Source organism: Podarcis pityusensis (genome assembly GCF_964106645.2).
Source record: "Podarcis pityusensis genome assembly, chromosome: 7".
NCBI lineage: Eukaryota > Metazoa > Chordata > Lepidosauria > Squamata > Lacertidae > Podarcis > Podarcis pityusensis.
The window spans coordinates 84,600,315-84,624,838 of record NC_138031.1 but is presented as its reverse complement, the minus strand read 5'-3'; the positions used below and the strand labels follow the sequence as shown (position 1 = coordinate 84,624,838).

General features: G+C 46.9%; 1 protein-coding gene across 2 annotated transcripts in view; it reads right to left on the bottom strand.

Moving 5' to 3' along the window:
* ALOX5 (arachidonate 5-lipoxygenase) overlaps window positions 1–24,289 on the bottom strand; it is a 37,875-nt gene extending 13,586 nt beyond the window's left edge. For both annotated transcript variants that reach the window (XR_013988920.1, XM_081014802.1), the window contains exons 1-6: window positions 24,111–24,289; window positions 8,779–8,977; window positions 7,615–7,696; window positions 6,272–6,394; window positions 4,877–4,983; window positions 1,853–2,025 (exon numbers count right to left, since the gene is read on the bottom strand). Coding sequence is in view for 1 of the 2 variants with exons in the window: in XM_081014802.1 (XP_080870928.1) it covers window positions 1,853–2,025; window positions 4,877–4,983; window positions 6,272–6,394; window positions 7,615–7,696; window positions 8,779–8,977; window positions 24,111–24,260 (834 nt within the window). In the remaining variant the exon portion in view is untranslated. The remainder of the gene's footprint in view (window positions 1–1,852; window positions 2,026–4,876; window positions 4,984–6,271; window positions 6,395–7,614; window positions 7,697–8,778; window positions 8,978–24,110) is intronic.
* Window positions 24,290–24,524: the final 235 nt, after the last annotated feature.

Genomic DNA, 24,524 nt, shown 5'->3' with positions numbered 1-24,524 from the left:
AAGAAGCTAGAGAATAGGTTATTGATAGCTTTACTTTCTCATTTGGTGAAATGACAAGAAATTTTATGTTAGGAACAAAATCAGATGAGCTTAAAGGCAGTACGATGTATGCTCTTGAGCATGTTACATTAGTCACAAAAATACATACTCTCCCCACAATAAATGAAAAGAAAAATCTATGTTTTAGCTACATCCTCGTCTTGTGAGGTTCTTAGCATTAAGAAAATGTGGTGAGATATTAACTGAAGTATGTTTTACATGCAACATTACTTGTGACCAACATAACATCACAATATTGCAACTTACGTAGCATAAATGTGTTGTCATGTGTGTCCTTTAAGCCTCTTTTTAGGAGCTTCAGATTTTCGTCCCTGAGAATGCACTAAATTCTTAGGGCAGCAATCCTATGCCCAAGAAACTGGCTTAAAGCAAACAGGTTAAGCCAGAGTAAAGTTACACCGGATCCAAAAACTGTTCAGCAGCGGGACAGCTGCTGTCGTTCTCCCGAAGCAAGGCAGAAGCAAAACAAGCCTTTAAAAGAGCGTTCTACACTGGGTTGCTAAGTCATACGGCTGAGCTGGACAGGGTTGAGATCCAGCCTAAGTCTCCCTGCAGGACATCCCTTTTGGGGGATTAACACTGGCCTTGTTGACGTCCCAGAAGCCAAGACCGGCTGAGCCTCAGTGGAACCAGGATGAGCAAATTATCTTTGGCTGAGCCAGCGTCAGGGACTTAATGCCGATGGAGACGTGGGTGGCACTGTGGGTTCAACCACAGAGCCTACGACTTGCCGATCAGAAGGTTGGTGGTTCAAATCCCCACGACAGGGTGAGCTCCCGTTGCTCGGTCCCTGCTCCTGCCAACCTAGCAGTTCGAAAGCACGTCAAAGTGCAAGTAGAAAAATAGGTACCACTCTGGCGGGAAGGTAAACCGCTTTTCCGTGCGCTACTCTGATTCACCAGAAACAGCTTAGTCATGCTGGCCACATGACCCGGAAGCTGTACACCGGCTCCCTCGGCCAACAAAGCGAGATGAGCGCCGCAACCCCAGAGTCAGCCACGACTGGACCTGATGGTCAGGGGTCCCTTTACCTTTACCTTACACTGGGTTGCTAGGTCATACGGCTGAGCTGGACAGGGTTGAGATCCAGCCTAAGTCTCCCTGCAGGACATCCCTTTTGGGGGATTAACACTGGTCTTGTTGACGTCCCAGAAGCCAAGACCGGCTGAGCCTCAGTGGAACCAGGATGAGCAAATTATCTTTGGAGAGCCACTGTATCCTAAGTTTTTGATTCCAGCAGATCTTGCCTCCAAAGCCTGTTAGATGTCTCATACATCTCATGTATTTCACAGAGTTTTACAAAAAGAAACAGGTGTCTGCCCTCAAGAAGCTTCCTGTCTTAAAGACAAGTCAGACAATGGGGGTGGGCAGATGTTATTGCTTTAAAAGAAATATAATATAACAATGTGTTAATAGGTTTAGTAATCTTTTTATTTATGTGATCATCGGAGGAAGGATAACTTGCTCCCGGTGGTTCACAGGACCATTATTACTCATGGAGCCAAGGAAGAGGTATTATAAGTTCATCAAAATGTTCAGCATTAAAAAGTGTATCCCATAATACTGTATAGTAGGCATTCCCTATCCTGACCTGAATGTTGCCTTCAAATTACGTACTTTACATACAAACTGATTCACTGAATTTCAACTCAGTGTTCAAACTGCAAATCTTCTGTTTGGATGACAAAGCACTCCTCTCCCAAAGAATGCAATCTGCTTCTATACATTTCCTGAAAAGCTTTTAAACTGATGAGTACTATAACACTGAAATAAATCCATTCCATGTTTATACCTTGATTTCCTCTTCCAGAGTCAGATTTCTCTCCAAACTGCATTCTACCATTTCCGTAGTCACGGGAAATTTCTTTGGTAACTCTGTGCATTTTTGGATCAATACAGGATTGCACCCATTCAGGAACTGGTATCCAAACATAAAATCTTCTTGCCAATGCTGCATCACGTACTCTAAAAGGAGAAAAAAGAAAACAAAACCCAAAGACTATTTTTAGCAGAACTCCTTCCAAAAAATAATAACTGTTCTATATTAAACTACCGTATTTTTTGCTCTATAAGACTCACTTTTTCCCTCTTAAAAAGTAAGGGGAAATGTGTGTGCGTCTTATGGAGCGAATGCAGGCTGCGCGGCTATCCCAGAAGCCAGAACAGCAAGAGGGGTCACTGCTTTCACTGCGCAGTGATCCCTCTTGCTGTTCTGGCTTCTGAGATTCAGAATATTTTTTTTCTTGTTTCCCTCCTCCAAAAACTAGGTGCGCCTTGTGGTCTGGTGCGTCTTATAGAACGAAAAATATGGTATATCTTACTTACTTTTTTCTTTTACTTAACAAAAAAATAAAAAACCAAATAGAGAAAAAGAAGGCAGAGCCTGAAAATGAGGCTCAGGGTAAATTTATTTAACAACATGATATGCCCAGCACACTTACAGTCTTCATTAAAGGCGCTGGGAGAGACTGGATATTAAAATATTGTTACATAAAAAGCATACATACGCATAATGGGCTCTTTTGCTAAACTGTTCTACATATATAGCAGTGTCTAGTTGCTGATGGAACCAAGTAGAGCAGGACGTCAAACTACTGAGCTTGCCAAATTCCAGTGAGCAGGAATGGCATGGCAGATGGACTGAGGTCCATTTAGTGCTGTGAGAATGGGGATGTTTGTCAAGGGCAGGGGTCAGCAAACTTTTTCAGCAGGGGGCCGGTCCACTGTTCTTCAGACCTTGTGGGGGGCCGGACTATATATTTTGGGGGGGGGGGGGATGAACGAATTCCTATGCCCCACAAATACCCCAGAGATGCATTTTAAATAAAAGCACACATTCCACTCATGTAAAAACACCAGGCAGGCCCCACAAATAACCCAGAGATGCATTTTAAATAAAAGGGCACATTCGACTCATGTAAAAACATGCTGATTCCCAGACCATTCGTGGGCTGGATTGAGAAGGCGATTGGGCTGGATCTAGGCCCCAAGCCTTGTTTGCCTACTTATGGTCAAGGGCAGGCATAGGCAAACTTGGCCCTCCAGATGTTTTGGGACTATAGCTCCCATCATCCCTAGCTAACAGGACCAGTGGTCAGGGATGATGGGAATTGTAGTCCCAAAACATCTGGAGGGGCGAGTTTGCCTATGCCTGGTCAAGGGAGTGGATACTGGGTGGTGATTAAGTGGGGATGATGCAGAGGCTGTGGGGCAGTTGAAGCCCTCTAGGACTCCCTTTAAAAGCTTTTTGAAACTGACTACCATACTTTTCGCTCCATAAGACACACCTGACCATAAGACGCACCTAGTTTTTAGAGGGGGAAAGCAAGAAAAAAATATTCTGTGCAGAGCATGTAAGCGGCTCTCACTTTTCTTGCTTTAAACCCTTCCGTCCCTCCTCCCGCTTCGCTGAGAAGCCAGCAGAGCAAGCTGCGCAGCTCTCGCTGAAGCCAGCAGAGCAAGAGCGATAGCTGCGCAGCGGCTCTTGTTCTGCTGGCTTCCCAGGAAAGCGGGATGAGGGACAAAAGGGAGCCCTTACAAGGGAGCGCTGAGCAGAGCCTGGCAGCGGCTCTTCCTGGCTTTTCCAGGAGGTGTGGGAAGGGGCAGAGGGCAGTCAGTCCCTTCCCCCACCTCCTGGAAAAGCCAGCAAGAGCCACGCGCTCTTTAAAGGGAGCGCTGAGCAGAACCTCTATGCATCCCAGATGCGAATGCAGGCAGGAGGCTCCATACGATGCACACACATTTCCCCTTACTTTTTAGGAGGGAAAAAGTGCGTCTTATGGAGCGAAAAATACGGTAGTTGAGAAGTGGTCTTATGCAGAACTGAAAGTAAGGATGGGGGAGAAATTTGATTCGGGACAGCTGACCCTACCTAATTTGCATTTTGCAAAACAATATGCGAGCCAACATGTAGCCTTCCTTCAGAAAATCCACACGTCCTGGAATATTGCAGTCCAGATCTCCAACCAAGTAATGTGTACAAGAATGTGCATTCAAGTTTTCAGAAATGAGTTCAAGGTTGCAAAGATGAAAAAGTGAGAGAAACTGACGTTGGCAATTTCACCCCTGGCTAAGACTTGGATGGAGGACTATTCTTTCACTTTCAAGGTGCTCTTGACAACCTTAAGTCAGGCCTACTCTGTTCTTAAACCAAGATAAGAGCAAGTTACCCCACAGTTTTAAGCTGCAATTTGCACTCTGGTTTTGAAAACTGCACGAAAAACTGAAGCTTTCAGCAAATACTTCCTTTTTTTGCTCGGTTTGCTGCTCTTTCCTCCCCTAAAAACTAAAAGTTACACTGACTTTGAGGTGAAATCTAAGTAGACTTTGCTGATTCTAACTTGACTTTCCCCACTAGCTAGGTCTCTACTGTGCAAAACTATTAGGGATGGGTGGCCTGTTTTATACCTCTTTTCCAAAAGCTTATTGGTTTACTGTGGCCTCTCAAGGCTTCCCTGCTATGGTAAAAATGAAAACTCGGTTTCTACAGGCTTATCACTCCATGATTTGGCTACTGAGATACACGTTTACAGGGTTTACCTCCTAACACACATTGCCTTTAGTGTACCATTATGACAGTACAGTATAAGCTGTAATTAAATTAATAAATTTACATTACTTACCTTTAGTTTCTTGAGTGCCCTTCGACTTGTGCAACCGCTGGGTACATAAATTCCAAGAATTATTGGCCTAACACATATCCCAAAGGTTTTTAGCTGAAAAACTACTAAATGGCGTCCAAACTGAAATTTTGGTCAGCAACATAAAGATTAATTCATCTTGTGATGCTAGTGTCAACAACTGCAATCGATCTTACCAGAAATGGTATTGCTTATTCTGACAAAGATCTTCTCAAAATCTGCAAAGTCACTCCAGGAAGATTGGAACATGTGCATGAAACGATTAACATAGAGATTTTCCATCCTAAAAAAACCAAAAATACTGTGAGGTCATTGGCTGCAATCTTTTTTGTTTCATTTCTCTCCTTGCACATTTCACTTTTCCCATAACTTCTTTACTTCTGTATGAAGTCTTCAGAAATGAAGGACGTGGATTAAATGAAGGGGAATAAATCTAGGAACTAAATCTCACAAGCAAAATGGTACCAGTGTTTTAAAACATATTGGACACTGGCACCACTTCTAAATCATCTTATGTTACCTTCCAAAGAACTGCAACAAAATTTCTCAGGAGACATTTTACTGAGTATATATCTAAGATTTTTCTTTTTCTAATCCTCCTGGAAAAACAAGGTTGAGTTGCAATTTTTTTTGCTGAACATTATCCACCATTTTTAATGTCAGCTGCTATTTCTCCGTCACAATTCTCTGGAACGCCAAGTCCAAGGCATCATGGAGGATTAAAAAAAGGCAAACACCGTCTATGACCGTATTAAACTAATTGGACTGGATGCAAATACAGCTGGCATTGCAGCAGCAGCAGCAACAAACCTTAGGAAAAACTGTATTAATAGCACTGCCAGTGCTGTGAGCCCCACCACTGATAAACTGTTGGAGGACTACTCCTCCCCTTGGAGAAATTTGGTGAAACGGCCACCAATTTCTCTGCCCATTAACAAAGTGGAGAACTTTAAGGAGTCATTTCCACACAACTCTACTTTCAGTTCACCCTTGCATATAGTCCTGTGCATGCAACTTATTGTTAAGTGAAAAGATTTGTGGATTGGGATCCAAACTCAACAATGCCATTATAAAGAAGTGAACAAGACATCTTTGAAAAACATTATGTGGTTTTTTAATGCTTTTAAATAAATAAATACAGCAATAATTGAGACAGTGGTTGGACAGACAGGCAAAGCCTCCATACAAAAGATTTGTTTTAAAGCAACTTAGACTATATTAGAACTGGCTAATTTTACAAATTTAGCTAGATTGTGAGAAGACAGGGGCTGGGTAGATAAAATTAGAATATGTTGTTAGAGTTGGCATCATTTTATTGATTATTTGGGTTGTACTGTAAAGGTAACATTTATGAAGTATAGTCATAAGTATTGTGTTTGTTACCATTGTTCTGATTACTGAAATTTTACATTCAAAATGGAATCATGTGCTGTTTTGCATCGTCATTTAAAGTGTTACGTGGTTAAAATATTTGTTTAAATTGTACTTTAATCAATTTTGTCCTTTCCCCCATTATCCCAGACCAATCCAGAATATCGCTACCAAATAATGAGAGCCACCATAATACTCACGCTTTAGTATAATTCAAAACAAAGTCGACTCCTTTCTCGCTGTCAAACTGGATGTTTCGAGGCAATTCCTTGTGAGATTTGGCATCTATGTTCAGGGGAAAGCCTGGGTGCCATTCTGCCCACCTGGTTAAAAATGAAAATAACTCAGAAGGCAGCTTCTCCATTTGAGGGCAAGCTGGGACAGGAAACACAACCTGGCCACGGTCCCTTCCTCCGTCCAATCCATTCGGCAGCAAGGACAGTGGCGACTCCCCTCCCATCTGCTACTGCCCACCAGGTAGCCAGAAATGATCACACAACTTTTAGTTGTTTCCTGCATATACCTTAGTCAACAACTGGTGGTGGTGGTTATGAACTGGGCAAGCTATCTTTGGGTGTGGAATAGTGCCTCTGGGTACCTGAGCATGCCTAGATGTATCTTTTGCTACCAAACCCAGCCATAATTTGTAGTCCCTGCATACCGTATTTTTTGCTCTATAAGACTCACTTTTTCCCTCCTAAAAAGTAAGGGGAAATGTGTGTGCGTCTTATGGAGCGAATGCAGGCTGCGCAGCTATCCCAGAAGCCAGAACAGCAAGAGGGATCGCTGCTTTCGCTGTGGAGCGATCCCTCTTGCTATTCTGGCTTCTGAGATTCAGAATATTTTTTTTCTTGTTTTCCTCCTCCAAAAACTAGGTGCGTCTTACGGTCTGCTGCGTCTTATAGAGCGAAAAATACGGTATATGTAATACGCAAAAGGCTTTTCATTGCACTCTATTCTCTGGTTTAAAAAGAAGATGTATGAATGCCCCCCTTTTCCGGCTTTGCAACTAATTAACGTTTCTTGGGTCATGAATGCACCAGGTTTTCTCTATCTCACTAGTGCAGAAGATGAAGCTTTACTTTGACCTAGATCAGAAAACTTATGTAATTGAAACTCATATGAATTTGATTCATTTTTAATCAGAGAACTTTCCCCCCGTTACCGCAAGAGTCCAGCGTTTGCGGAAAAATTTCAGACAATCTATGTGTTGATAAATTGCTGTATTATTGCTGGGACTGGACTTCACAGCCAACTAGTAAAAACTAATGCTTGCCTAATGAACTCAGCATATATGCAACATGCCCTTGTACTTTATGTAGCAGTTCCATTTGTTTTAAAATGGGAGCCAGAAGTGATGGCTGTGTGTGACTCTAAGTCTCTATGAAATATACAAGCATTGTCTGAGAGACGTTTGAGAGCCACAGCTTGTAGGCATTGGTGTTTCATTATATAGTAAAATTAAAGCTAGGTCTCCTTGATCACAACTTCAGGGTACTATAGAAAAATTATAGCGCTAAATAGGAAGTTTTAGGAAACTGACCGATACATCTTCTGACGATCCTCCAGCTCTTTGCGTCTGTGATGCTTAAGGACTTGAGTCTTGTCATCCGCAGAAAGCTTGGCTGTGGAAGGTGATGAAAAGATACGCAGACTGAAAAATGCACCAACAGCTTTGTACAAAGGGCAAGCACAGTTCTCTCCTTCATACTAATAAGCTAAAGGCCAAGAATGCAGCTGATTATTTGCCCGTCATTACGAACTTCAAGCTGTCTCATCTTTGCAATTCGCCATGTGCACCTTCCTCTCTGCCTATTCTTCCTCTACATGTTCCTTCATGTCTCAAACTCTTAATCTTCTGGGCTGGGGTGGGCAAGCTTTTTCAGCCAATGACCACATTTCTTTGGGCTTAATTTGTCAAGGGCCATCACCAGTGATGAGTGGAGACAGCTGAAGGAGGAAACAGATCACCCTTCTGGAAGTCCAGTTGGTTTGTCCAATTATTTCTCCATACGTGTTGGCAAGGGTTTTTGCTTTGCTTTATTGTCTTGATTTACTGTTTGTGTTTCAGATATAAGTGTCACCAGGATGTGGCAGGTAATGTAACACACACACACACCCCACACCATCCCAATAATGACTTCTGGAACAAGACAGAAGATTTAGATATCAGGCCTGGAGGCACTCAGCCACTAAGGGTCTGAAGTATATAAATTTGAGCTTTGATGTAAGCCCTGACTGGTTGGGTGTTGTGTGCTAGCCAGTTGGCTCTGTTGTTGGTTCCTGGAGCTCTAGGCGACCAAATGGAGATAAGTTTCCTATCTTGCTTATGTTATGTTATTCTGCTTAAAGCCCATATCACTGTAGTGGTACATTCTCAACTACTGCTTTGTTTTTTTTAATTAGCAATCATTAAAGAATAAATAATATTATTGTAGTTGTGCCCGATAGAAATGTAATACAGCAGATTTAACTATTTTCCATAAGTGTGTACATGCGATCTGGTGGACTATCATAGCAAAGGAGCTACTTAGCAACTTTTCTGGACTGAACAGAACAATCTGATTTACATATTGGGCGTGATGAGTCGTATCTCTTGTCTGGATACCTTGGAGTAATACAACAAATATGTAAAGTTAGGAACTAAGTAAAGAGGTTCTCTGGCTTTGCCTAGTGCTCTTAGTCAAGGACACTGCAAAGCACTCACCTCGTCCGTCTCGGAGTACCACCTCTTTGTCATCTGTAATCCATCTGTAACAAGGAAACTCTAAGTAGTCACCCATGGGTGTTTTCACGGTGACATACTTCAAGTACCAGTCATCAGGAAACCAGTACTTCCGTTTCTCAATTTTTATCAGCTGGATCTCCCCGAGGTCTTCAGTTACTGTCACATCATAAGTATCAATCTAGAAGAATGAAATTCAGAGGCTCTGATCTGTTGGAAAACACTGAGTGTCTATGAGTCTAAGGGCAGCCACATCTGAAAGATGTTATTTGATCATCACTAAACAGCATAACTACGACAGTTAGGGCTGTTCCATGCTATGACGGCTCTTGACACGTCTTTGGTGAGCCCCTGTACCAAGGAGCTCGGTTCACCTGGAACTCTGCACAAGCTGAGAGCTATGTGCCTATTTCGCTACTGCTCTGAGCCACATAGCTCATGTGGGGCCCTCCTGTTGCTGGACTGCCAACTCCAGCCAGCAAAGCCAATGGAAAGGGATGCTGTGAGCTCTAGGCTGACAACATCTGGAGAGCACTACATTGGCTGCCTAGGCCAGGCTTCCTCAACCTCGGCCCTCCAGATGTTTTGAGGCTACAATTCCCATCATCCCTGACCACTGGTCCTGCTAGCTAGGGATCATGGGAGTTGTAGGCCAAAAACATCTGGAGGGCTGAGGTTGAGGAAGCCTGGCCTAGGCTTTTAGCAACGAGTGCTGTATTACTGCAAAATTACAGAGAAAGCTACAGTGGATTAAGCCAAATCCCCACCCATTGCAGCTGTCACACATGTGATTCAACTTACACATGGGCCACAAAATTAGTGCAAGCTTAATGAGTTCCTGGAACCTCTCCTACATCCAATACAAACATTGAGGAGTCCAACTGCTGTCAAGGCTGCTGTCTTAAGGAAAAACTAAGTGACTGGTGCTGCTTTCCCTTGTGCTCAACATTTTCACCTGATCTGCTCTTGGGTTTGATCTTGCTTTCAAGGAGGGCAAGACAGCCAGAACCACCACTGATATCAGTAAGGGAGGAGGATAAAAGGTAAAAGGCAAAGGACCCCTGGAATGTTAAGTCCAGTCAAAGGCAACTATGGAGTGCAGCACTCATCTCGCTTTCAGGCTGAGGGAGCCGGTCTTTGTCCACAGACAGCTTTCTGGGTCATGTGGCCAGCATGACTCAACCGCTTCTGGTGCAACAGGACACCGTGACAAGTGCCAGAATGTACAGAAATGCCATTTACCTTCCCACCATAACGGTACCTATTTATCTACTTTCACAGGCATGCTTTCGAACTGCTAGGTTGGCAGGAGCTGAGACAGAGCAATGGGAGCTCACCCTGTCGAACCACCGACCTTCCAACTGGCAAGTCCAAGAGGCTCAGTGGTTTAGACTACAGCACCACCTGCGTCCCATCAAGGGAGGAGGACAGCTCCATCAGGCCCCCTCCTGCAGTAAATAAATAAATTATATGTCTCTAGGGTGTGTGGGGGGGTTAAGGGGTAGTACCTTTGGTGGGGGACACATCATGTTCCTTCTGGGTAGTTTGTCTACCTTTGGTCACCAGTACTTGAGTTATTTAGAATTTAATATCTGTTCTGTCCAGCATTGCTATTAAAGTAATCGACCTCCTTTGTCAGAGCTAATGCCAATCAGGAAGCTTATTTCTTATAACTGATCACATCATAGACCCTCATACTATTTCCCTTTTTGGATACTCAGGAGGCTATTCAATTTTTTTCTTCTTCAAGCCTGTTCCATTCCCATGGATGTCTGCTGAAGACTTATTCAACTTAGCTAGATCCTTTTCTTTTCCTCTAATCCCCAGCTCCCAGCTTTTTAATCATTTTACTCAGTTTATTTTATTTCTTTTAATTTATTCTATTTGTATACCACCCTTCAGCTGAAGATCACAAGCTGATTCACAAAAAAGTATTGTGTTAATAATAATAATAATAGTTGTTGTTGTTATATTTGTACCCTATCCATCTTCCTGGGTTGCCCCAGCAACTCTGTAAGGCTTCCCACATATATAAAAACATATTAAAACAGTAAACATTAAAAATCTCCCTATACAGAGCTGCCTTCAGATGTATTCTAAAGGTTGAATTGTTCCAGAATATTCACACATAAAAACAGAGTCACATAAATGTCTCAAAGGCACTTTTAGTGATAGTTGCAAAAACGCTTTTGGGTACTGCATCCACATGGCAAATGCATTCCTAGCGCCTGCAGATTGGAGAATTTTCTTTATTTATCCCAGAAGATGAACTACTGACTGCTGCTTAAACCATCAGCCTTAACTGATAGTTCTTTTCTTAACCAAGGCCAGGCCTGCTTCCTTTTGTCTGGTGATTAGCAGATGATAAAGATAATTCTGTGAGGCAAAACTTTCATGGAAACAAGTAAGGGTGGCCCTCTTACTGTGAAAAATAATGAACATAGCTATGCAAATACTATGGATCCAAGATGAATCCAGATGGTCAAAAAATATTACCTGAAACTAGGTTTTCCTGCTGAGAACATAAAACACAAAGTGTATATTACTTCTGATATGATGAGGGATAGCTTACAGTTTCACTCCCTGTAAAGCTAAGACAATCGACCTGTGATCCCAGTACTTTGTTTATATGCAAACAGGCATGGATTAATCATTGAACTAAGAATCCCAACAATGGTGCAATTGTTACCCAGTAGCTTCCCAGCATGGTGTGTGTGGGGGAGTCACGTAATGCCAAACTATACCAAATTATCTTCACTGTAATGTTATGTTTCCACCTCCCTTGGGAGACTATCATACTCCTGGTATTTCGAAAACACTTACCAGTTAATTAGGCGCTGTGTGTTCTGAAAGGAGCTACCCCAACAAAACGTTTTCAATCAAAAAGACTTCAGAAAATGTATTTCTTGAAATGAAGGTGGACTATGGATATAGTGCAAATCTTCATCATCAAACAATATTTACACATTAGCAAGATAAGGTATGGAAATGTGGATGAAGCCACAATTTACTGATTGTCACAAGCAAATAATATTTCAAATGTTTTCTTAAACTTTTACCCATAATGATATGTCTGACATGTCCCACAGACACACAGCAATAATGATTTTCCTAACCTAAAAGCCCAGGAGGCTCTGATGGACTGAATCTGATGTCTGTATAAACATCTCTATATTTATAGATTTTTGACAGGGTGATAAATCAGAATTAACAAAGAAAACATTATATAGCTGTCAGGGAACTGCCATCGGAAGGAAGGGAAGTGAAAGGGCTCACACAGGTTGGGAGAGACTCAGCAGCTGAAGAGGGAACCAGTAGGGGGAGAGGAGCTGAGCTGAGGGAAAGGGAGCTGGAGGGATGGCTCAGAGACACTGCCAGCGACTGACGGAGCCATGTTTAAGGGGCTCCGTTACAGACAGAGGTTTGCAAACTTGACCAAACTCTGAGGGACTAGGATTTTACACACAAGCAGCTCATCGTCCCATCACAGCATTCCGACAGTCTTCGTGAGCAGCTTGTGCAGGAGAAGGCATCATGAGCAACCCAGCCGGAACCGGAGAAGCAGGAGCTGGAGCGGGTCCAAGCCTGGAAGAAAGGTACCGGGTGTTGGAGGTCCAGCTAGCGCTGCAGACGGCGAGGCTTGAGGAGAGGAGGGCTCAGGATGCAGACAAAAAGGGGAAAGACACCCAGCTCGTCAGAAAGGTACCAGGATTGGTGCAGAAGTTTGGGGGGGAGCCCAAAGACTATCATGGCTATCGGACAGAGATGCAATATGCCCTCAATCTGCAGTTTGATGAATTCCCTGACGAGGAATCACGAGTGGCTTTCGTGATTGGGCATCTTGAAAAGGGGGCGAGAGACTGGGTTAGACCCCTGATGGCAGCGAATAGTGACGTCCTAAAGGACACGATGAAGTTCTTTCGCGCCATGGATCTGATGTTTTCCAGCGATATTGAACAGGGAGTGGTCCGCAGACAGTTAATGGCTTGCAAACAGGGGAGCCGATCTGTCCGTGAGTACTGGACTGAGTTCACCATGTTGATCCATAAATTGGGGTGGGATCTATCGGCGGAACCCATTCAAATGCTCTTTGAAGAAGGGCTTTCTTCGGCTGTGAAAGACGAACTTTCCCGGGCGCCCAGGGCGGAGTCTATGGACCAGCTGACCAAATCAGCGCTGACCATAGGAGCGCGCCAGGAGGCGAGAGCATTGGAGAGGCGGGAAGGGAAGGGGGAACGTTGGAAGGAGTTCCGCATTCCAGACATTCCAGAGCCAACTTTCCCGCCGGCAGAGCCGATGGAAATCGGAACAGCGCGCGCGCGCGCAGTTTCAAAGCCCAGTGAGGGGGGAAAGAAGGAGGGAAAAGGCGCCCGGAAATGCTATCTCTGCCAACAGCCAGGTCACTTTGCCAGAGTCTGCCCCCAGAGGAAGGAATGGCAAGGGATGGTAGGAGCTGTGGAGGGAAGAGAGGAAGAAATACCGAAGCAAGTAAAAGCCAACGCCTGGCTGCCACCGTCGGGGCACAGCAGCCAGGCCAAAGAGCAGTGAAAGTGCCCACGCCAGAACCTCCTAAACCCGCCCTAGTGATAGAAGTGGCGCTAGAGCTGCCAAACGGACACCCTCTAAAGATAAAGGCGCTGTTGGACTCAGGCAGCTCCTGCAATTTCATGAGCAAAGAGTTTGCAGCTGAACACCAGATACAGACGATCCCTTTAAGCAACCCCCTGCAGGTGACCACGATCGATGGCAGGGAGCTGTTGGGAGGAGAAGTCAGCTTGCAGACCGTCCCAATGATAATGAAGGTGGCAAGGCACACCGAACTGATAGCGTTTAATGTGGCCACCTTGGGAGGAGCTCCCATTATATTGGGGATGAGCTGGCTAGCGTTACATGATCCGCTGGTGGGCTGGCATCAGAGAGTGGTTTCTTTTGGTTCAGCACATTGCTTAGAACACTGCAAAGAGGGAAAGGGTTTGGCAGGGGCCCAAGCCACCCTAGCAGGGACTGAAGTAACGGAGAACGTGAAGGTACCACGACAATACGCAGATCTCCGCGACGTCTTCAGCGAAAGGGAAGCTGACCAACTACCCCCGCATAGACCCTTTGACTGTCAAATCAATTTACTCCCTGGGGCACAGCTCCCTGTAGGCAAGCTGTACGCCATGTCAGACAGAGAGATGCAGGAGCTAAGAGAGTTCATTGACAAGAACCTGAAGAGAGGGTTCATCAGAGAGTCCAGGGCGGTGGGGGGCAGCCCAGTGTTTTTTGTGGATAAAAAAAAAACACGAACAAGCCGAGGCTTGTGTGTGACTTCAGGGCCTTAAATGCAGTGTCAGAACCAGTGGCTTTCCCTATGCCCAGGATTGACGACATTTTGACAAGGGTCAGGAAGGGAAAGATTTTTACTAAACTGGACCTAAGGGGGGCGTACAACCTGATACGAATAAGGAAGGGGGATGAATGGAAAACCACCATGTTCACCCCTTTGGGGGCATTTGAATATTTAGTTATGCCCTTCGGCCTACAAGGAGGCTCCGCGTGCTTTCAATCGTTTATGAACCACGTCCTGGGGCCTTTGCTTTACAAGAATTGTGTGGCCTTCTTAGACGACGTGTTGGTGTATTCTGAGAATGAGGAGCAGCATGTGAGAGACGTCAGAGAAGTGTTGAGCAGGCTGCAAGCCAACCAGCTGTGGGTGAAACTGGAGAAGTGTCAGTTTCATACCAAGGAGGTGGAATTCCTGGGGTATCGCCTGTCAGACAAGGGATTGGCCATGGATCCCGGCAAGGTCCAGGCGGTGCTGGAATGGAAAACACCCAAAACAAGGAAGGATGTGCAGAGGTTCCTAGGATTTGGGAACTTCTATCGTAAGTTCATCCGAAACTTTGCCCACCTGACGGCGCCCATTACGGACTGTCTCAGCAGTAAGAAGAAGTTCGTTTGGACTGAGGAGGCGGAGCGAGCATTTGAGGAACTAAAAAGGGCCTTCGCCTCGGAACAACAACTCCTGCATGTGGACTTACAAAAACCGATGAGAGTGGAAACTGACGCATCAGACAGAGCTATTGGGGCGGTGCTTCTGCAGCCAGGGAAGGAGGAGTCAGAGTGGAGACCGTGTGCCTTTTTTTCGCGAAAGCTGAACAAATCCGAGAGGAACTACACGGTGTATGACCGAGAACTACTAGCCATTCATGAGGCGTTCCGGAGATGGAGGCACCTGCTAATTGGCGCACAACATAAGGTGCAAGTGTGCACTGACCACAAGAACCTAGAGTATTGGAGGACGGCACGAGTGCTCAACCAACGGCAAGTGAGATGGGCCCAGGAGTTCTCCAAATTTAACTTTGAGATTTGTTACGTGCCAGGCCCAGAGAACATTAGGGCGGACGCTCTCTCACGCAAACCTGAATATTTGGAGGGGGAGGGAGCACCCGAAGAGAGACATGTCATTCCAGAGGACCGCTGGGTGTGTGGGGCGGCATTGGTGAGACAAAGAGAACTGGTAGAGGAAACAGAGAATGATGAATACGCCCAGAATAAGCTCAGAGGTCTTAGGGGTGAGGGAGAGGAACCAGGGGGTTTCGAGGAAAGAAATGGAGCTTTGTATTACAAAGGGGCACTGTATATCCCTGAAGGAGACTTAAGGGGGAGGGTACTCAAGCAGTTGCACGACAGCCCCACGGCGGGGCATTTTGGACAACACAAAACCATGTGGTTGGTCACCAGGGAATTTTGGTGGCCTAAGGTGAGGGAAGATGTACGGGAGTATGTAAGAGGGTGTGAGCAATGCCAGCGAGCCAAAGGGGAGAGGCGGGCACCGGCGGGGCTATTAGAACCCTTACCAACCCCAGAACGACCTTGGGAGGCAGTGTCGATAGATTTTATGACTGATCTGCCGAAGTCCAAGGGGAAAACAGCCATCATGGTGGTGGTAGACCTACTAACAAAGATGTGCCACTTTGTAGCCTGCTCGCATGCAGTCACGGCGGAAGAGACAGCGAAGTTATTTGTAGAACACATTTTTAGGTTGCACGGGGTGCCATTGAGGGTGGTCTCAGACCGAGGAAAACAATTTACTTCCAGGTTCTGGAGGAAGCTCATGAGCTTACTGCAGGTGGAGGTCAACTTTTCGACTGCCCGGCACCCTGAAACCAACGGGCAGGCGGAAAGAGCAAACGGGGTCCTCCAGCAATACCTGAGGTGTTATGTCAATGACAGAGAGAATGACTGGGTAGAAAAGTTGGCGCTGGCGGAATTTGCCTACAACAATGCCGAGAATGTGTCCACAGGGATGAGCCCCTTCTTGGCTAATTATGGGTGTCATCCCAGGGCTTTCCCAGGGGGAGAAGGGGAGAGATGGGGTGTCCCGGCAGCCGAGCATTTTGTAGAAGAAATGGAAGCAATCCATCGTCAGCTCCAACTCAACTTAGAAAGGGCGAAGGAAGAATACAAGAGGCAGGCAGACAAGAACCGAAGGGAAGGTGAAACCATAAGGGTGGGAGATAGGGTGTGGCTGTCAACCCAAGGGTTGCCGTTCAAAGGAGGTTGTAAGAAATTAAGACCCAGGAGATTGGGTCCCTTTGAGGTCATTCAACAGGTCAACCCAGTGGCTTTCAGGCTCCGGTTACCCAACCACATGAAACTGCACCCAGTATTTCACAGGTCGTTACTGTCACCGTATGAGGGGGGACGAGAAGGGATGGCCACTCGGGGACCGGTCATAGAAGAAAGGGAATGCAGCAGCCATGTGGCAGAAATCCTCGACGCCAGATGGAAGGGGGATCAGGTGGAGTATTTGGTAGCGTGGGAAGGAGAACCGGAGTCAGAAAACACTTGGGTAATGGCAGAAGATATCAATGACGAGGTATTGATAGAAACGTTCCATCAAAGGTTCCCAAGGAAACCTCAGCCTGTGGAGAGGTTCCGGAGGGAATACTTTGGGACCACCGATGAGGAGGAGGAGTTGGAAGGATTCTCGGAATCGGAAGGGGAAGGGGAGATGGACTCTGAGGAGGAGGAGTACTTCGAGACCAGGAACCGCAACAGGTGGAGAGAAGTGTTCGGGACATCGGAAGATGAAGGAAGTTCATTCCGGGGTTTTGCCTCCTCACCGCCCGTAGAGGAGGGGGCGAGAGGGGATGAAGGGGGCCCTGGAGGGGAGGTGGATGTCAGGGAACTGCCATCGGAAGGAAGGGAAGTGAAAGGGCTCACACAGGTTGGGAGAGACTCAGCAGCTGAAGAGGGAACCAGTAGGGGGAGAGGAGCTGAGCTGAGGGAAAGGGAGCTGGAGGGATGGCTCAGAGACACTGCCAGCGACTGACGGAGCCATGTTTAAGGGGCTCCGTTACAGACAGAGGTTTGCAAACTTGACCAAACTCTGAGGGACTAGGATTTTACACACAAGCAGCTCATCGTCCCATCACAATAGCAATGCATTTTATTGTAAATCTCAGGCCTGCTCTCTGAATAATATTTTATTCAGCATCTTTCCTGCCCCCCTGCAAAAGAAGTTTTCTTTTAGGTTTTTAGTTTTTCAAGAAGTTTCAAAATAAGATAAGTGACCTTTAGGTCATGGTTGAGCTCCTTCCTTTGACATCTGCCATTATTTTTGAGTTAGTGGAACAATGAATTACCTGACATTGTATTGATACCCCAAAATATTCCCTCTCATGCATTTATGTCAAACACTGAAAACCTTTGGTCCTTGAGCCATATTAGGACCACCAGGGATCCTAATATGACCTGTGAGGCCATTTTACCCAAGCCACACACACCCGCCCCACAAGATCATATGTGACATCAGGTGTGCTGCAGGTAAAGAAGACAGCTGCACAAATATAGGATGGGGACACCTGGCTTACTAGCAGTACATGTGAAAAGGATCTAAGGGTCTTGGTGGACCATAAGCTGAGTCCACAGTGTGATGCAGCAGCAAAAAAGCTAGGGATATTCTAGGCTGCATCAACAGAAGTCTAGTGTCCAGATCAAGGGAAATAATAAAGGTAAAGGTAAAGGGACCCCTGACCATTAGGTCCAGTCGTAACCAACTCTGGGGTTGTGGCGCTCATCTCGCTTTATTGGCTGAGGGAGCCGGCGTACAGCTTCCGGGTCATGTGGCCAGCATGACTAAGCCGCTTCTGGCGAACCAGAGCTGTGCACGGAAACTGCATTTACCTTCCCGCCAGGGCAGTACCTATTTATCTACTTGCACTTTGGTGTGCTTTCGAACTGCTAGGTTGGCAGGAGCTGGGGGGAGCTCACCCCATCGCGGGGATTTGAACTGCCGACCTTCTGATCGGCAAGCCCTAGGCTCTGTGGTTTAACCCACAGCGCCACCCGCGTCCCAAGGGAAGTACTGGTAATAGTCCCACTCTATTCTGCCTTGGTCAGAATCCTGTGACCAGTTCTGAGCACCACAGTTGAAGAAGGAGATTGACAAGCTGGAACCTGTGCAGATATTATGTGCATCATATACTTCCCTCCCCTCACTGTTGCCTTTGGACTGGGGGAAAGTTCTGACACTGGCAGAAATTTGCTTAAGCTAAAAACAAGTGAAATGGGCAGAGCATAGATTGAAAAAAGAATGACATTGAATCGAGCTAAGTATATTCCATCTTTTAAACATACTATTTTGAGGCACAGGTAACAATAACATAGACAGGTTGTCGTACAAGAATTTTACAAGCATCAGGAAAGCATAAGGTAAAGGGACCCCTGACCATTAGGTCCAGTCGTGGCCGACTCTGGGGTTGCGGCACTCATCTCGCTTTATTGGCCGAGGGAGCCGGCGTACAGCTTCCGGTCATGTGGCCAGCATGACTAAGCCGCTTCTGGCAAACCAGAGCAGCGCATGGAAATGCCGTTTACCTTCCCGCCAGAGCAGTACCTATTTATCTACTTGCACTTTGATGTGCTTTCGAACTGCTAGGTTGGCAGGAGCAGGGAGTGAGCAACAGGAGCTCACCCCGTTGCAGGGATTTGAACCGCTGACCCTCTGATCGGCAAGTCCTAGGCTCTGTGGTTTAACCCACAGCGCCACCTGCATCCCTCAGGAAAGCATACAAAGCCACAATAAGAATGAGCAAAAACTTCCAGGACTACAATTAATTTATTTTCCTGTAGGCCTGAGAAGCAGAAGTAAATGGGATGATTGGTATGAATAAGGAAAGACCTGAGAACAATAATAGGATTATCACTTTTGCCGACTTCACTTCTGAAACTCTTATTTTCACATTAAGACCTTCTGTCTTGCAATAGACTTCCTATGTAGGATGTGATACTATACGGTTTCTAATTTTAATAATATTCACTTTGGTGCTTAATTCTGGAATGGATCTGGTTGTAATGTTGACAGAGCACTTGCCATTCAAAAACATTCAGTAATGCTATCTGGGTTTGTGATTTTTTGGGGGGGTGGGGCAAAGAACGGAAGCCGTGAACAGGCCCCATTGGTCCATGGACTCAGCTGCACACCCAATTGAGTATGTTATTCCTTCAGAAACAATTCTTGCCCTGTGAATATAACACTGTAACTTGGCAGAGATATTAGATATTAATGGTCACAGAGTGAGAAAGAGATCTCTGGATCTCTTTTTGCTGCAATAAGCAAAAAGTCCTGCAACAACTATTTTTTAAGTTTCAAAACAACTCCCTGGGAAGGATAGAAAACTAAATGAGATGCGGAACTAAGACATTACGCAACATTATTTGTGAAAGAATCTATACAGGAAAAAGAACAAAAGCAGACATTAAGAAGCAGAACTAAGTCTGAAGACATGTGCCCACTGGGTGTACTTCCAGCACGCCTGTTCCAGAAGGCGAGCCATGCTGATCTTTCTTTCTTTCTTTCTTTCTTTCTTTCTTTCTTTCTTTCTTTCTTTCTTTTTCTTTCTTTCTAATTGTCTTTTAATGATTTAGTCCCGCATGACCCCACTATTCTGACTTTTCCAAACAAACCACATATCCAGCGGAGTCTAGTACACTCTAGATAATCTTCTAGTTATGATCAGAATTAGGTTTACAAGTAAATTTCCCTTTCAGACTTTCCATATCTGCTGCTTTTATTGAGTATTTGGCACGCAGCAGCTCATAAGGCTTGTTCTGTTATCGAAAGGACCCACCACAAATTTGAATGACTTCAGAGGAAGCGAGAGCTGTGGTGATGGAACCAAAAGAGTCTATGCAAAAGAGGAAACCAAGGATGACACTGTGGGAAGCAAGAGGCCACCTTGCCGTATGTGTGCACCAAACTGGGTCTTTGACCCGAGTGGAATGAAGTCTCCTTTTGCCCCTGGGGAAAGAAGCTCTTAGGATGGAAGCATGCCTCCTTTGTGATCAGCAGAAAAGTGGGGAAAGGAAGTCAATCCCCCCTCTCTTTCTTTCCCTACCCCCCACCAGAGCTTTCTTGAGGCAACACACAGATGTTGTGTGTTAGCCATGCGCAGGGTGCCTCAGAGGCTCTGTCAGCCAGCCACAGAGAGCCTGAGGGGAGCAACTCCTAGGCAGCTCTTCCCCCTCAAGGGGATACTGCTCATTGTATCCCACCAGGACAAGAGCATAAGGAGCCCTCCAGAGGAGGATGCTCACCCAACCACAGACTCTCTTTGGAAAGCCCCCCCCCCCTTTAAAACAAACAGCAAGCCCCTTCCTGTCCCCACCCTTCTTGCAGCCCTCAGCTGACAGGCGGGTCTGTTTCATGAAGTCTCTTTAATGAGAGAGGTGGCAAGGGAGAGGGGAGATGCTGGGGGGGGGGAGAGAAGAGGAGAGAACAGGTATCCCTTCCCCTCCTCAAGTCTTTCAGTAATTTTTTATAGTGACAGCAGCCTCCTCTGAGGGAGATCCTAAGAAGATCTCCCAGACAGAAATCCTAGCCAGGCAGACTCAGTTTCACTCATGTAATCAACGGGGAGATCTTGGACAGGAGGATTTTATTTTATTTTTACTCCCCCACCCTCTTTCTTGGGGAAGGGGGAGAAATACCCCATCAGCCCCTCATTTTGTTTCAGTGTGTTCAGAGATGCTTTCTCTGGAAATGTTTATTTAAGGAGTGTTTTACACAAATCAGCAGCTCTTTATTTTTTTATTGTTTAGCAAAACAGCATCATAGCAATAATGAAATGAGTTGAAGTTCAGTATGTTAATGAGTGGGCTTGTTTTGTTTATTTAGAAAAGTGAAACTGGTTGGTCAAATGGATCTAAGGATGTGATTGATATGCAGTATATAGTTATATATTCTTCCACCTACCACCACCACCCCCAAAAAGCAGAAGAGAGGTGAAAGAAATTCTACAACTGATGAGGGGGGTTTCATGTCATTTCCCACTTTTATGCAGTCCTCATCAAACAGCTTTCCCTCTCTCACAAACGTTTTCTATGCTTCACAATACTTTTTTTTGTAATAGGGAGAAATAAGTAGCGTGACAGGAATTATTAGCCTTACAATGTTGAGACTTTGTTAGTAGATTTCTAGTACAGGTTTGTAAAGAGGTCCAAAGTTAAAAATAGCTTTCTCTCATGACAACCTAGAAAGCAAATATTCAAGATGCACTTTGGCGCCTCACGAGACTTTCCTGCATATCACATCAGGACCAGGGCTATTGTAAATATACATTTTGTAGAGGGGAAGAAAAACAGTATGTAAACAGCAACAAGAGGAATACCGGGACCGTTTTTTCTAGAAAAAAGTGCTAATGACCATGAAAAATTTGGTATCATCATCGAACTTGGCTATGTCATTGTGCACCCACCCCTAATCTAGATGGTTTATGAACAAGTTACAAAGCACAAGTCCCAACGCGGATCCTCAGGGGCTCCACGCTTTATATCCCTTCGTTGGATGAATTGTCCATTCATTCCTACTCTCTGCCTCCGGTCTCATAACCAGTTACTGATCCGCAAAAGGACCAGCAAAGTGAGAGGAGGATGCTCCTTGCAGAACCAGCCACTGCCCTTTCAGAATAACACATCCCCCTGCGTTTCTTTCAGTAGTATGGCAGAATCAATCAGACAAGAGATGGCTGTACGGCAGAGGTGGGTCCATGGATCCTTCTCAGGATGGGCCAAATCTGACAGGTGAGGGGTGTTCACCTGTCAATCATTGATGTCATTATGATATTGCATGATTGACAGGTAGGTTTTTTCCTCTACTATTTTTTCCTCTTTGCCTTCCCTCCCTCTGCTTCCTTTTGATCCCGCCCCCAGCCCCTCAGTCCTCCCAGCACTGATGTGGGAAGAGAGAAAAAGAAGCCTGTATTTCCCAAGCTTTCTTTGGCTTCACGCGCCAGTTCCCTGGGCAGAACCAGTGGCATCAGCCGATGGAGGTGGTCAGGGGAGGATGGCCTCATGGGCCCAATTGGACTTCCTGTTCTCAGGCACGCCTGCCACTGCTTCTGATTGCTTACGTTCCCTTCTCTCCTTGCTCATTCACACGCTCTCTTTGGGCGGGATGGTAGATAGGATTGGGCCCTGCGACCTCACCCTGAGCGGGCAGGTGGAAGCTGTGGCTTTTCTTCAAGAGTCTGTGCTTACACTCCCTGCCCTTCTCTCTGGGTGGCGCCAGAGGCTGCGCCACCCACAAAGAGAAGGCAAATGGAGGGAAAGTTCCCTTTAGGAGCCATCTGATTCTGCTCACTTGCACACCTTTTGGACCTTGAGGTTTTTGGAGTCAGCACCCAGCTGCAGTGTCTGAAAAAAGATGGCTGCTGTTACCTGTGTGCTGTTAAGAGAAAGAGGGTGCAGCAGGCAGAGGGAGCAGGTTGTCCTGCAAAGCAACCCCAAAGTCTCCTTCTCCCCACCACGCCCTTGGATAGCAGGCAGAGGGAGGCTCAGCCTGACAGTCAGAGGCAGTTGCGGCTGTCCTTGCAAATATCGTAAAGTTGCCCTCCTTCGTGGGCAAGGAAGCTGAAGCTGCCTGGTAGCAGTCATTGCTGTGGGCAGAGGAGGTTGCGTGGTTGTGTGTGGTGGCAGGGAGAAAGGGGCGCAGTCAGAGCAGCCACCCCATGAGCCCAAACCTAGACTCGGACTGAACCCACCCAGGCTGAGACCCTCCAGAGCTTCTGCCAGCCGCCCACTAGACTGAGCCAGAGCAACCACAGCAGTCCTCGACTATGGTTTCTTAAGCTCCCTGCCAGGGCCGTCTTAAGCATATCCGGCGCTGTGGTGCAAAGATCCCTCAGATGACCCCCGTTTCCCAGAGTTATTGACCTTTTCCCAAGCCTCTGCAGGGATCGCTCTCCTCCCGTGGAGGCTTGGGAGGCAAGCTGCATGCCCGCCAGCCATATGGTTGATGGGGCCATAGCTGTCAACCTTCCCTTTTTTTGTGGGAAATTGTGCGGGTGGCGCTGTGGGTTAAATCACTGAGCCTAGGACTTGCTGATCAGAAGGTTGGTGGTTCGAATCCCCGCAATGGGGTGAGCTCCCTGCCAACCTAGCAGTTCAAAAGCACGTCAAAGTGCAAGTAGATAAATAGGTACCGCTCTGGCGAGAAGGTAAACAGTGTTTCTGTGCGCTGCTCTGGTTTTGCCAGAAGCGGCTTAGTCATGCTGGTCACATGACCCAGGAAAGCTGTCTGCGGACAAACGCCGGCTCCCTCGGTCAATAAAGCGAGATGAGCACCACAACCCCAGAGTCGGCCACGACTGGACCTAATGGTCAGGGGTCCCTTTACCTTTACCCTTATTTCAGCGCCATTTCCCGCTGCTTCCCACTGCTATCCCGGATTGTTAGGTATCCCGTAGACTGTCCCCAGGACAGGTGAGGTTGCTGATCCCTTATTTTAGAGGCTGCTGATCCCTTATTTTCAAATCTGAAAGCTGACAGCTATGGATGGGGCACAGCTGGTGGGCTTGCAGGGAAAAGGGAGGCCGCTGGCAAAGCCGTGCAGCTCCCCCACTCGCTGGGGCGCCCCTGAGAGGCCAGCCCTGGTGCAATGCACCAGTAAGCCCAATAGGAAAGACGGCTCTGCTCCCTGCAGCTGGTCTGTGCCAGTGCCGTCCTCCACGTCCAAGATGCTGCGCCGGGGCCAAACGGTGCGCCGGAGAGGTGGATGGATGCGAGGCATGCAGGACGCGCGTAAAAGGGAAGCGGGCAGAAGTTTCCATTGTCAGTAGGAAGCCACAAAATGGGGAACCCGCTTGCTAGACGGGGAGAAACAGCGCGGGGGGAGAAGCCCCCCGTCTGGATGCCTCTCTGTGGAAGGAAGGCTCTCAGGCAGCTCTGCAGCGGGAGAGGCGAGCGGGTTTCTGAGCCTGAGCAGAGCGCGGGCTGCCCAAGCGCGCCATCCGCCCCCGTCCCGTCCCGTCCAGTCCCTCACTCACCGCGCCGCGCTCGAAGTCGTCGTAGAAGGGCTTGTCGAGCAGGTGCCTCTCGCTCGTGCCGCCCGAGCCCACCAGGCTCAGGTAGACGTAGTCGTCGGTGCCCGCGAACCACTGGCTGCCCGTCGCCACCGTCACCGAGTAGGACGGCATGGCTGCGCCCAGGAGCCGAGCAGAAGTCGCGGGGCTGCGCGCAGGCACAAGGAGGCGCCGCCCCGCCGAGGAGGGCGAGGTCCCGCTCCGAGGGGAGGCGCTGGCGCCGCCGCCGCCGTCGGGGGCCGCTTCAGGCGCTGCCGCTCCTCGGGCTGAAGATCCAGGGGCTCCTCCGGCAGGAACTTTGGCGCTCTAGCAGAGCATCTTTCCTTCTTCCAACTTAGCCCCCCAAGACCAAGCAATCCTTCTGGGGGAGCGGGGTTG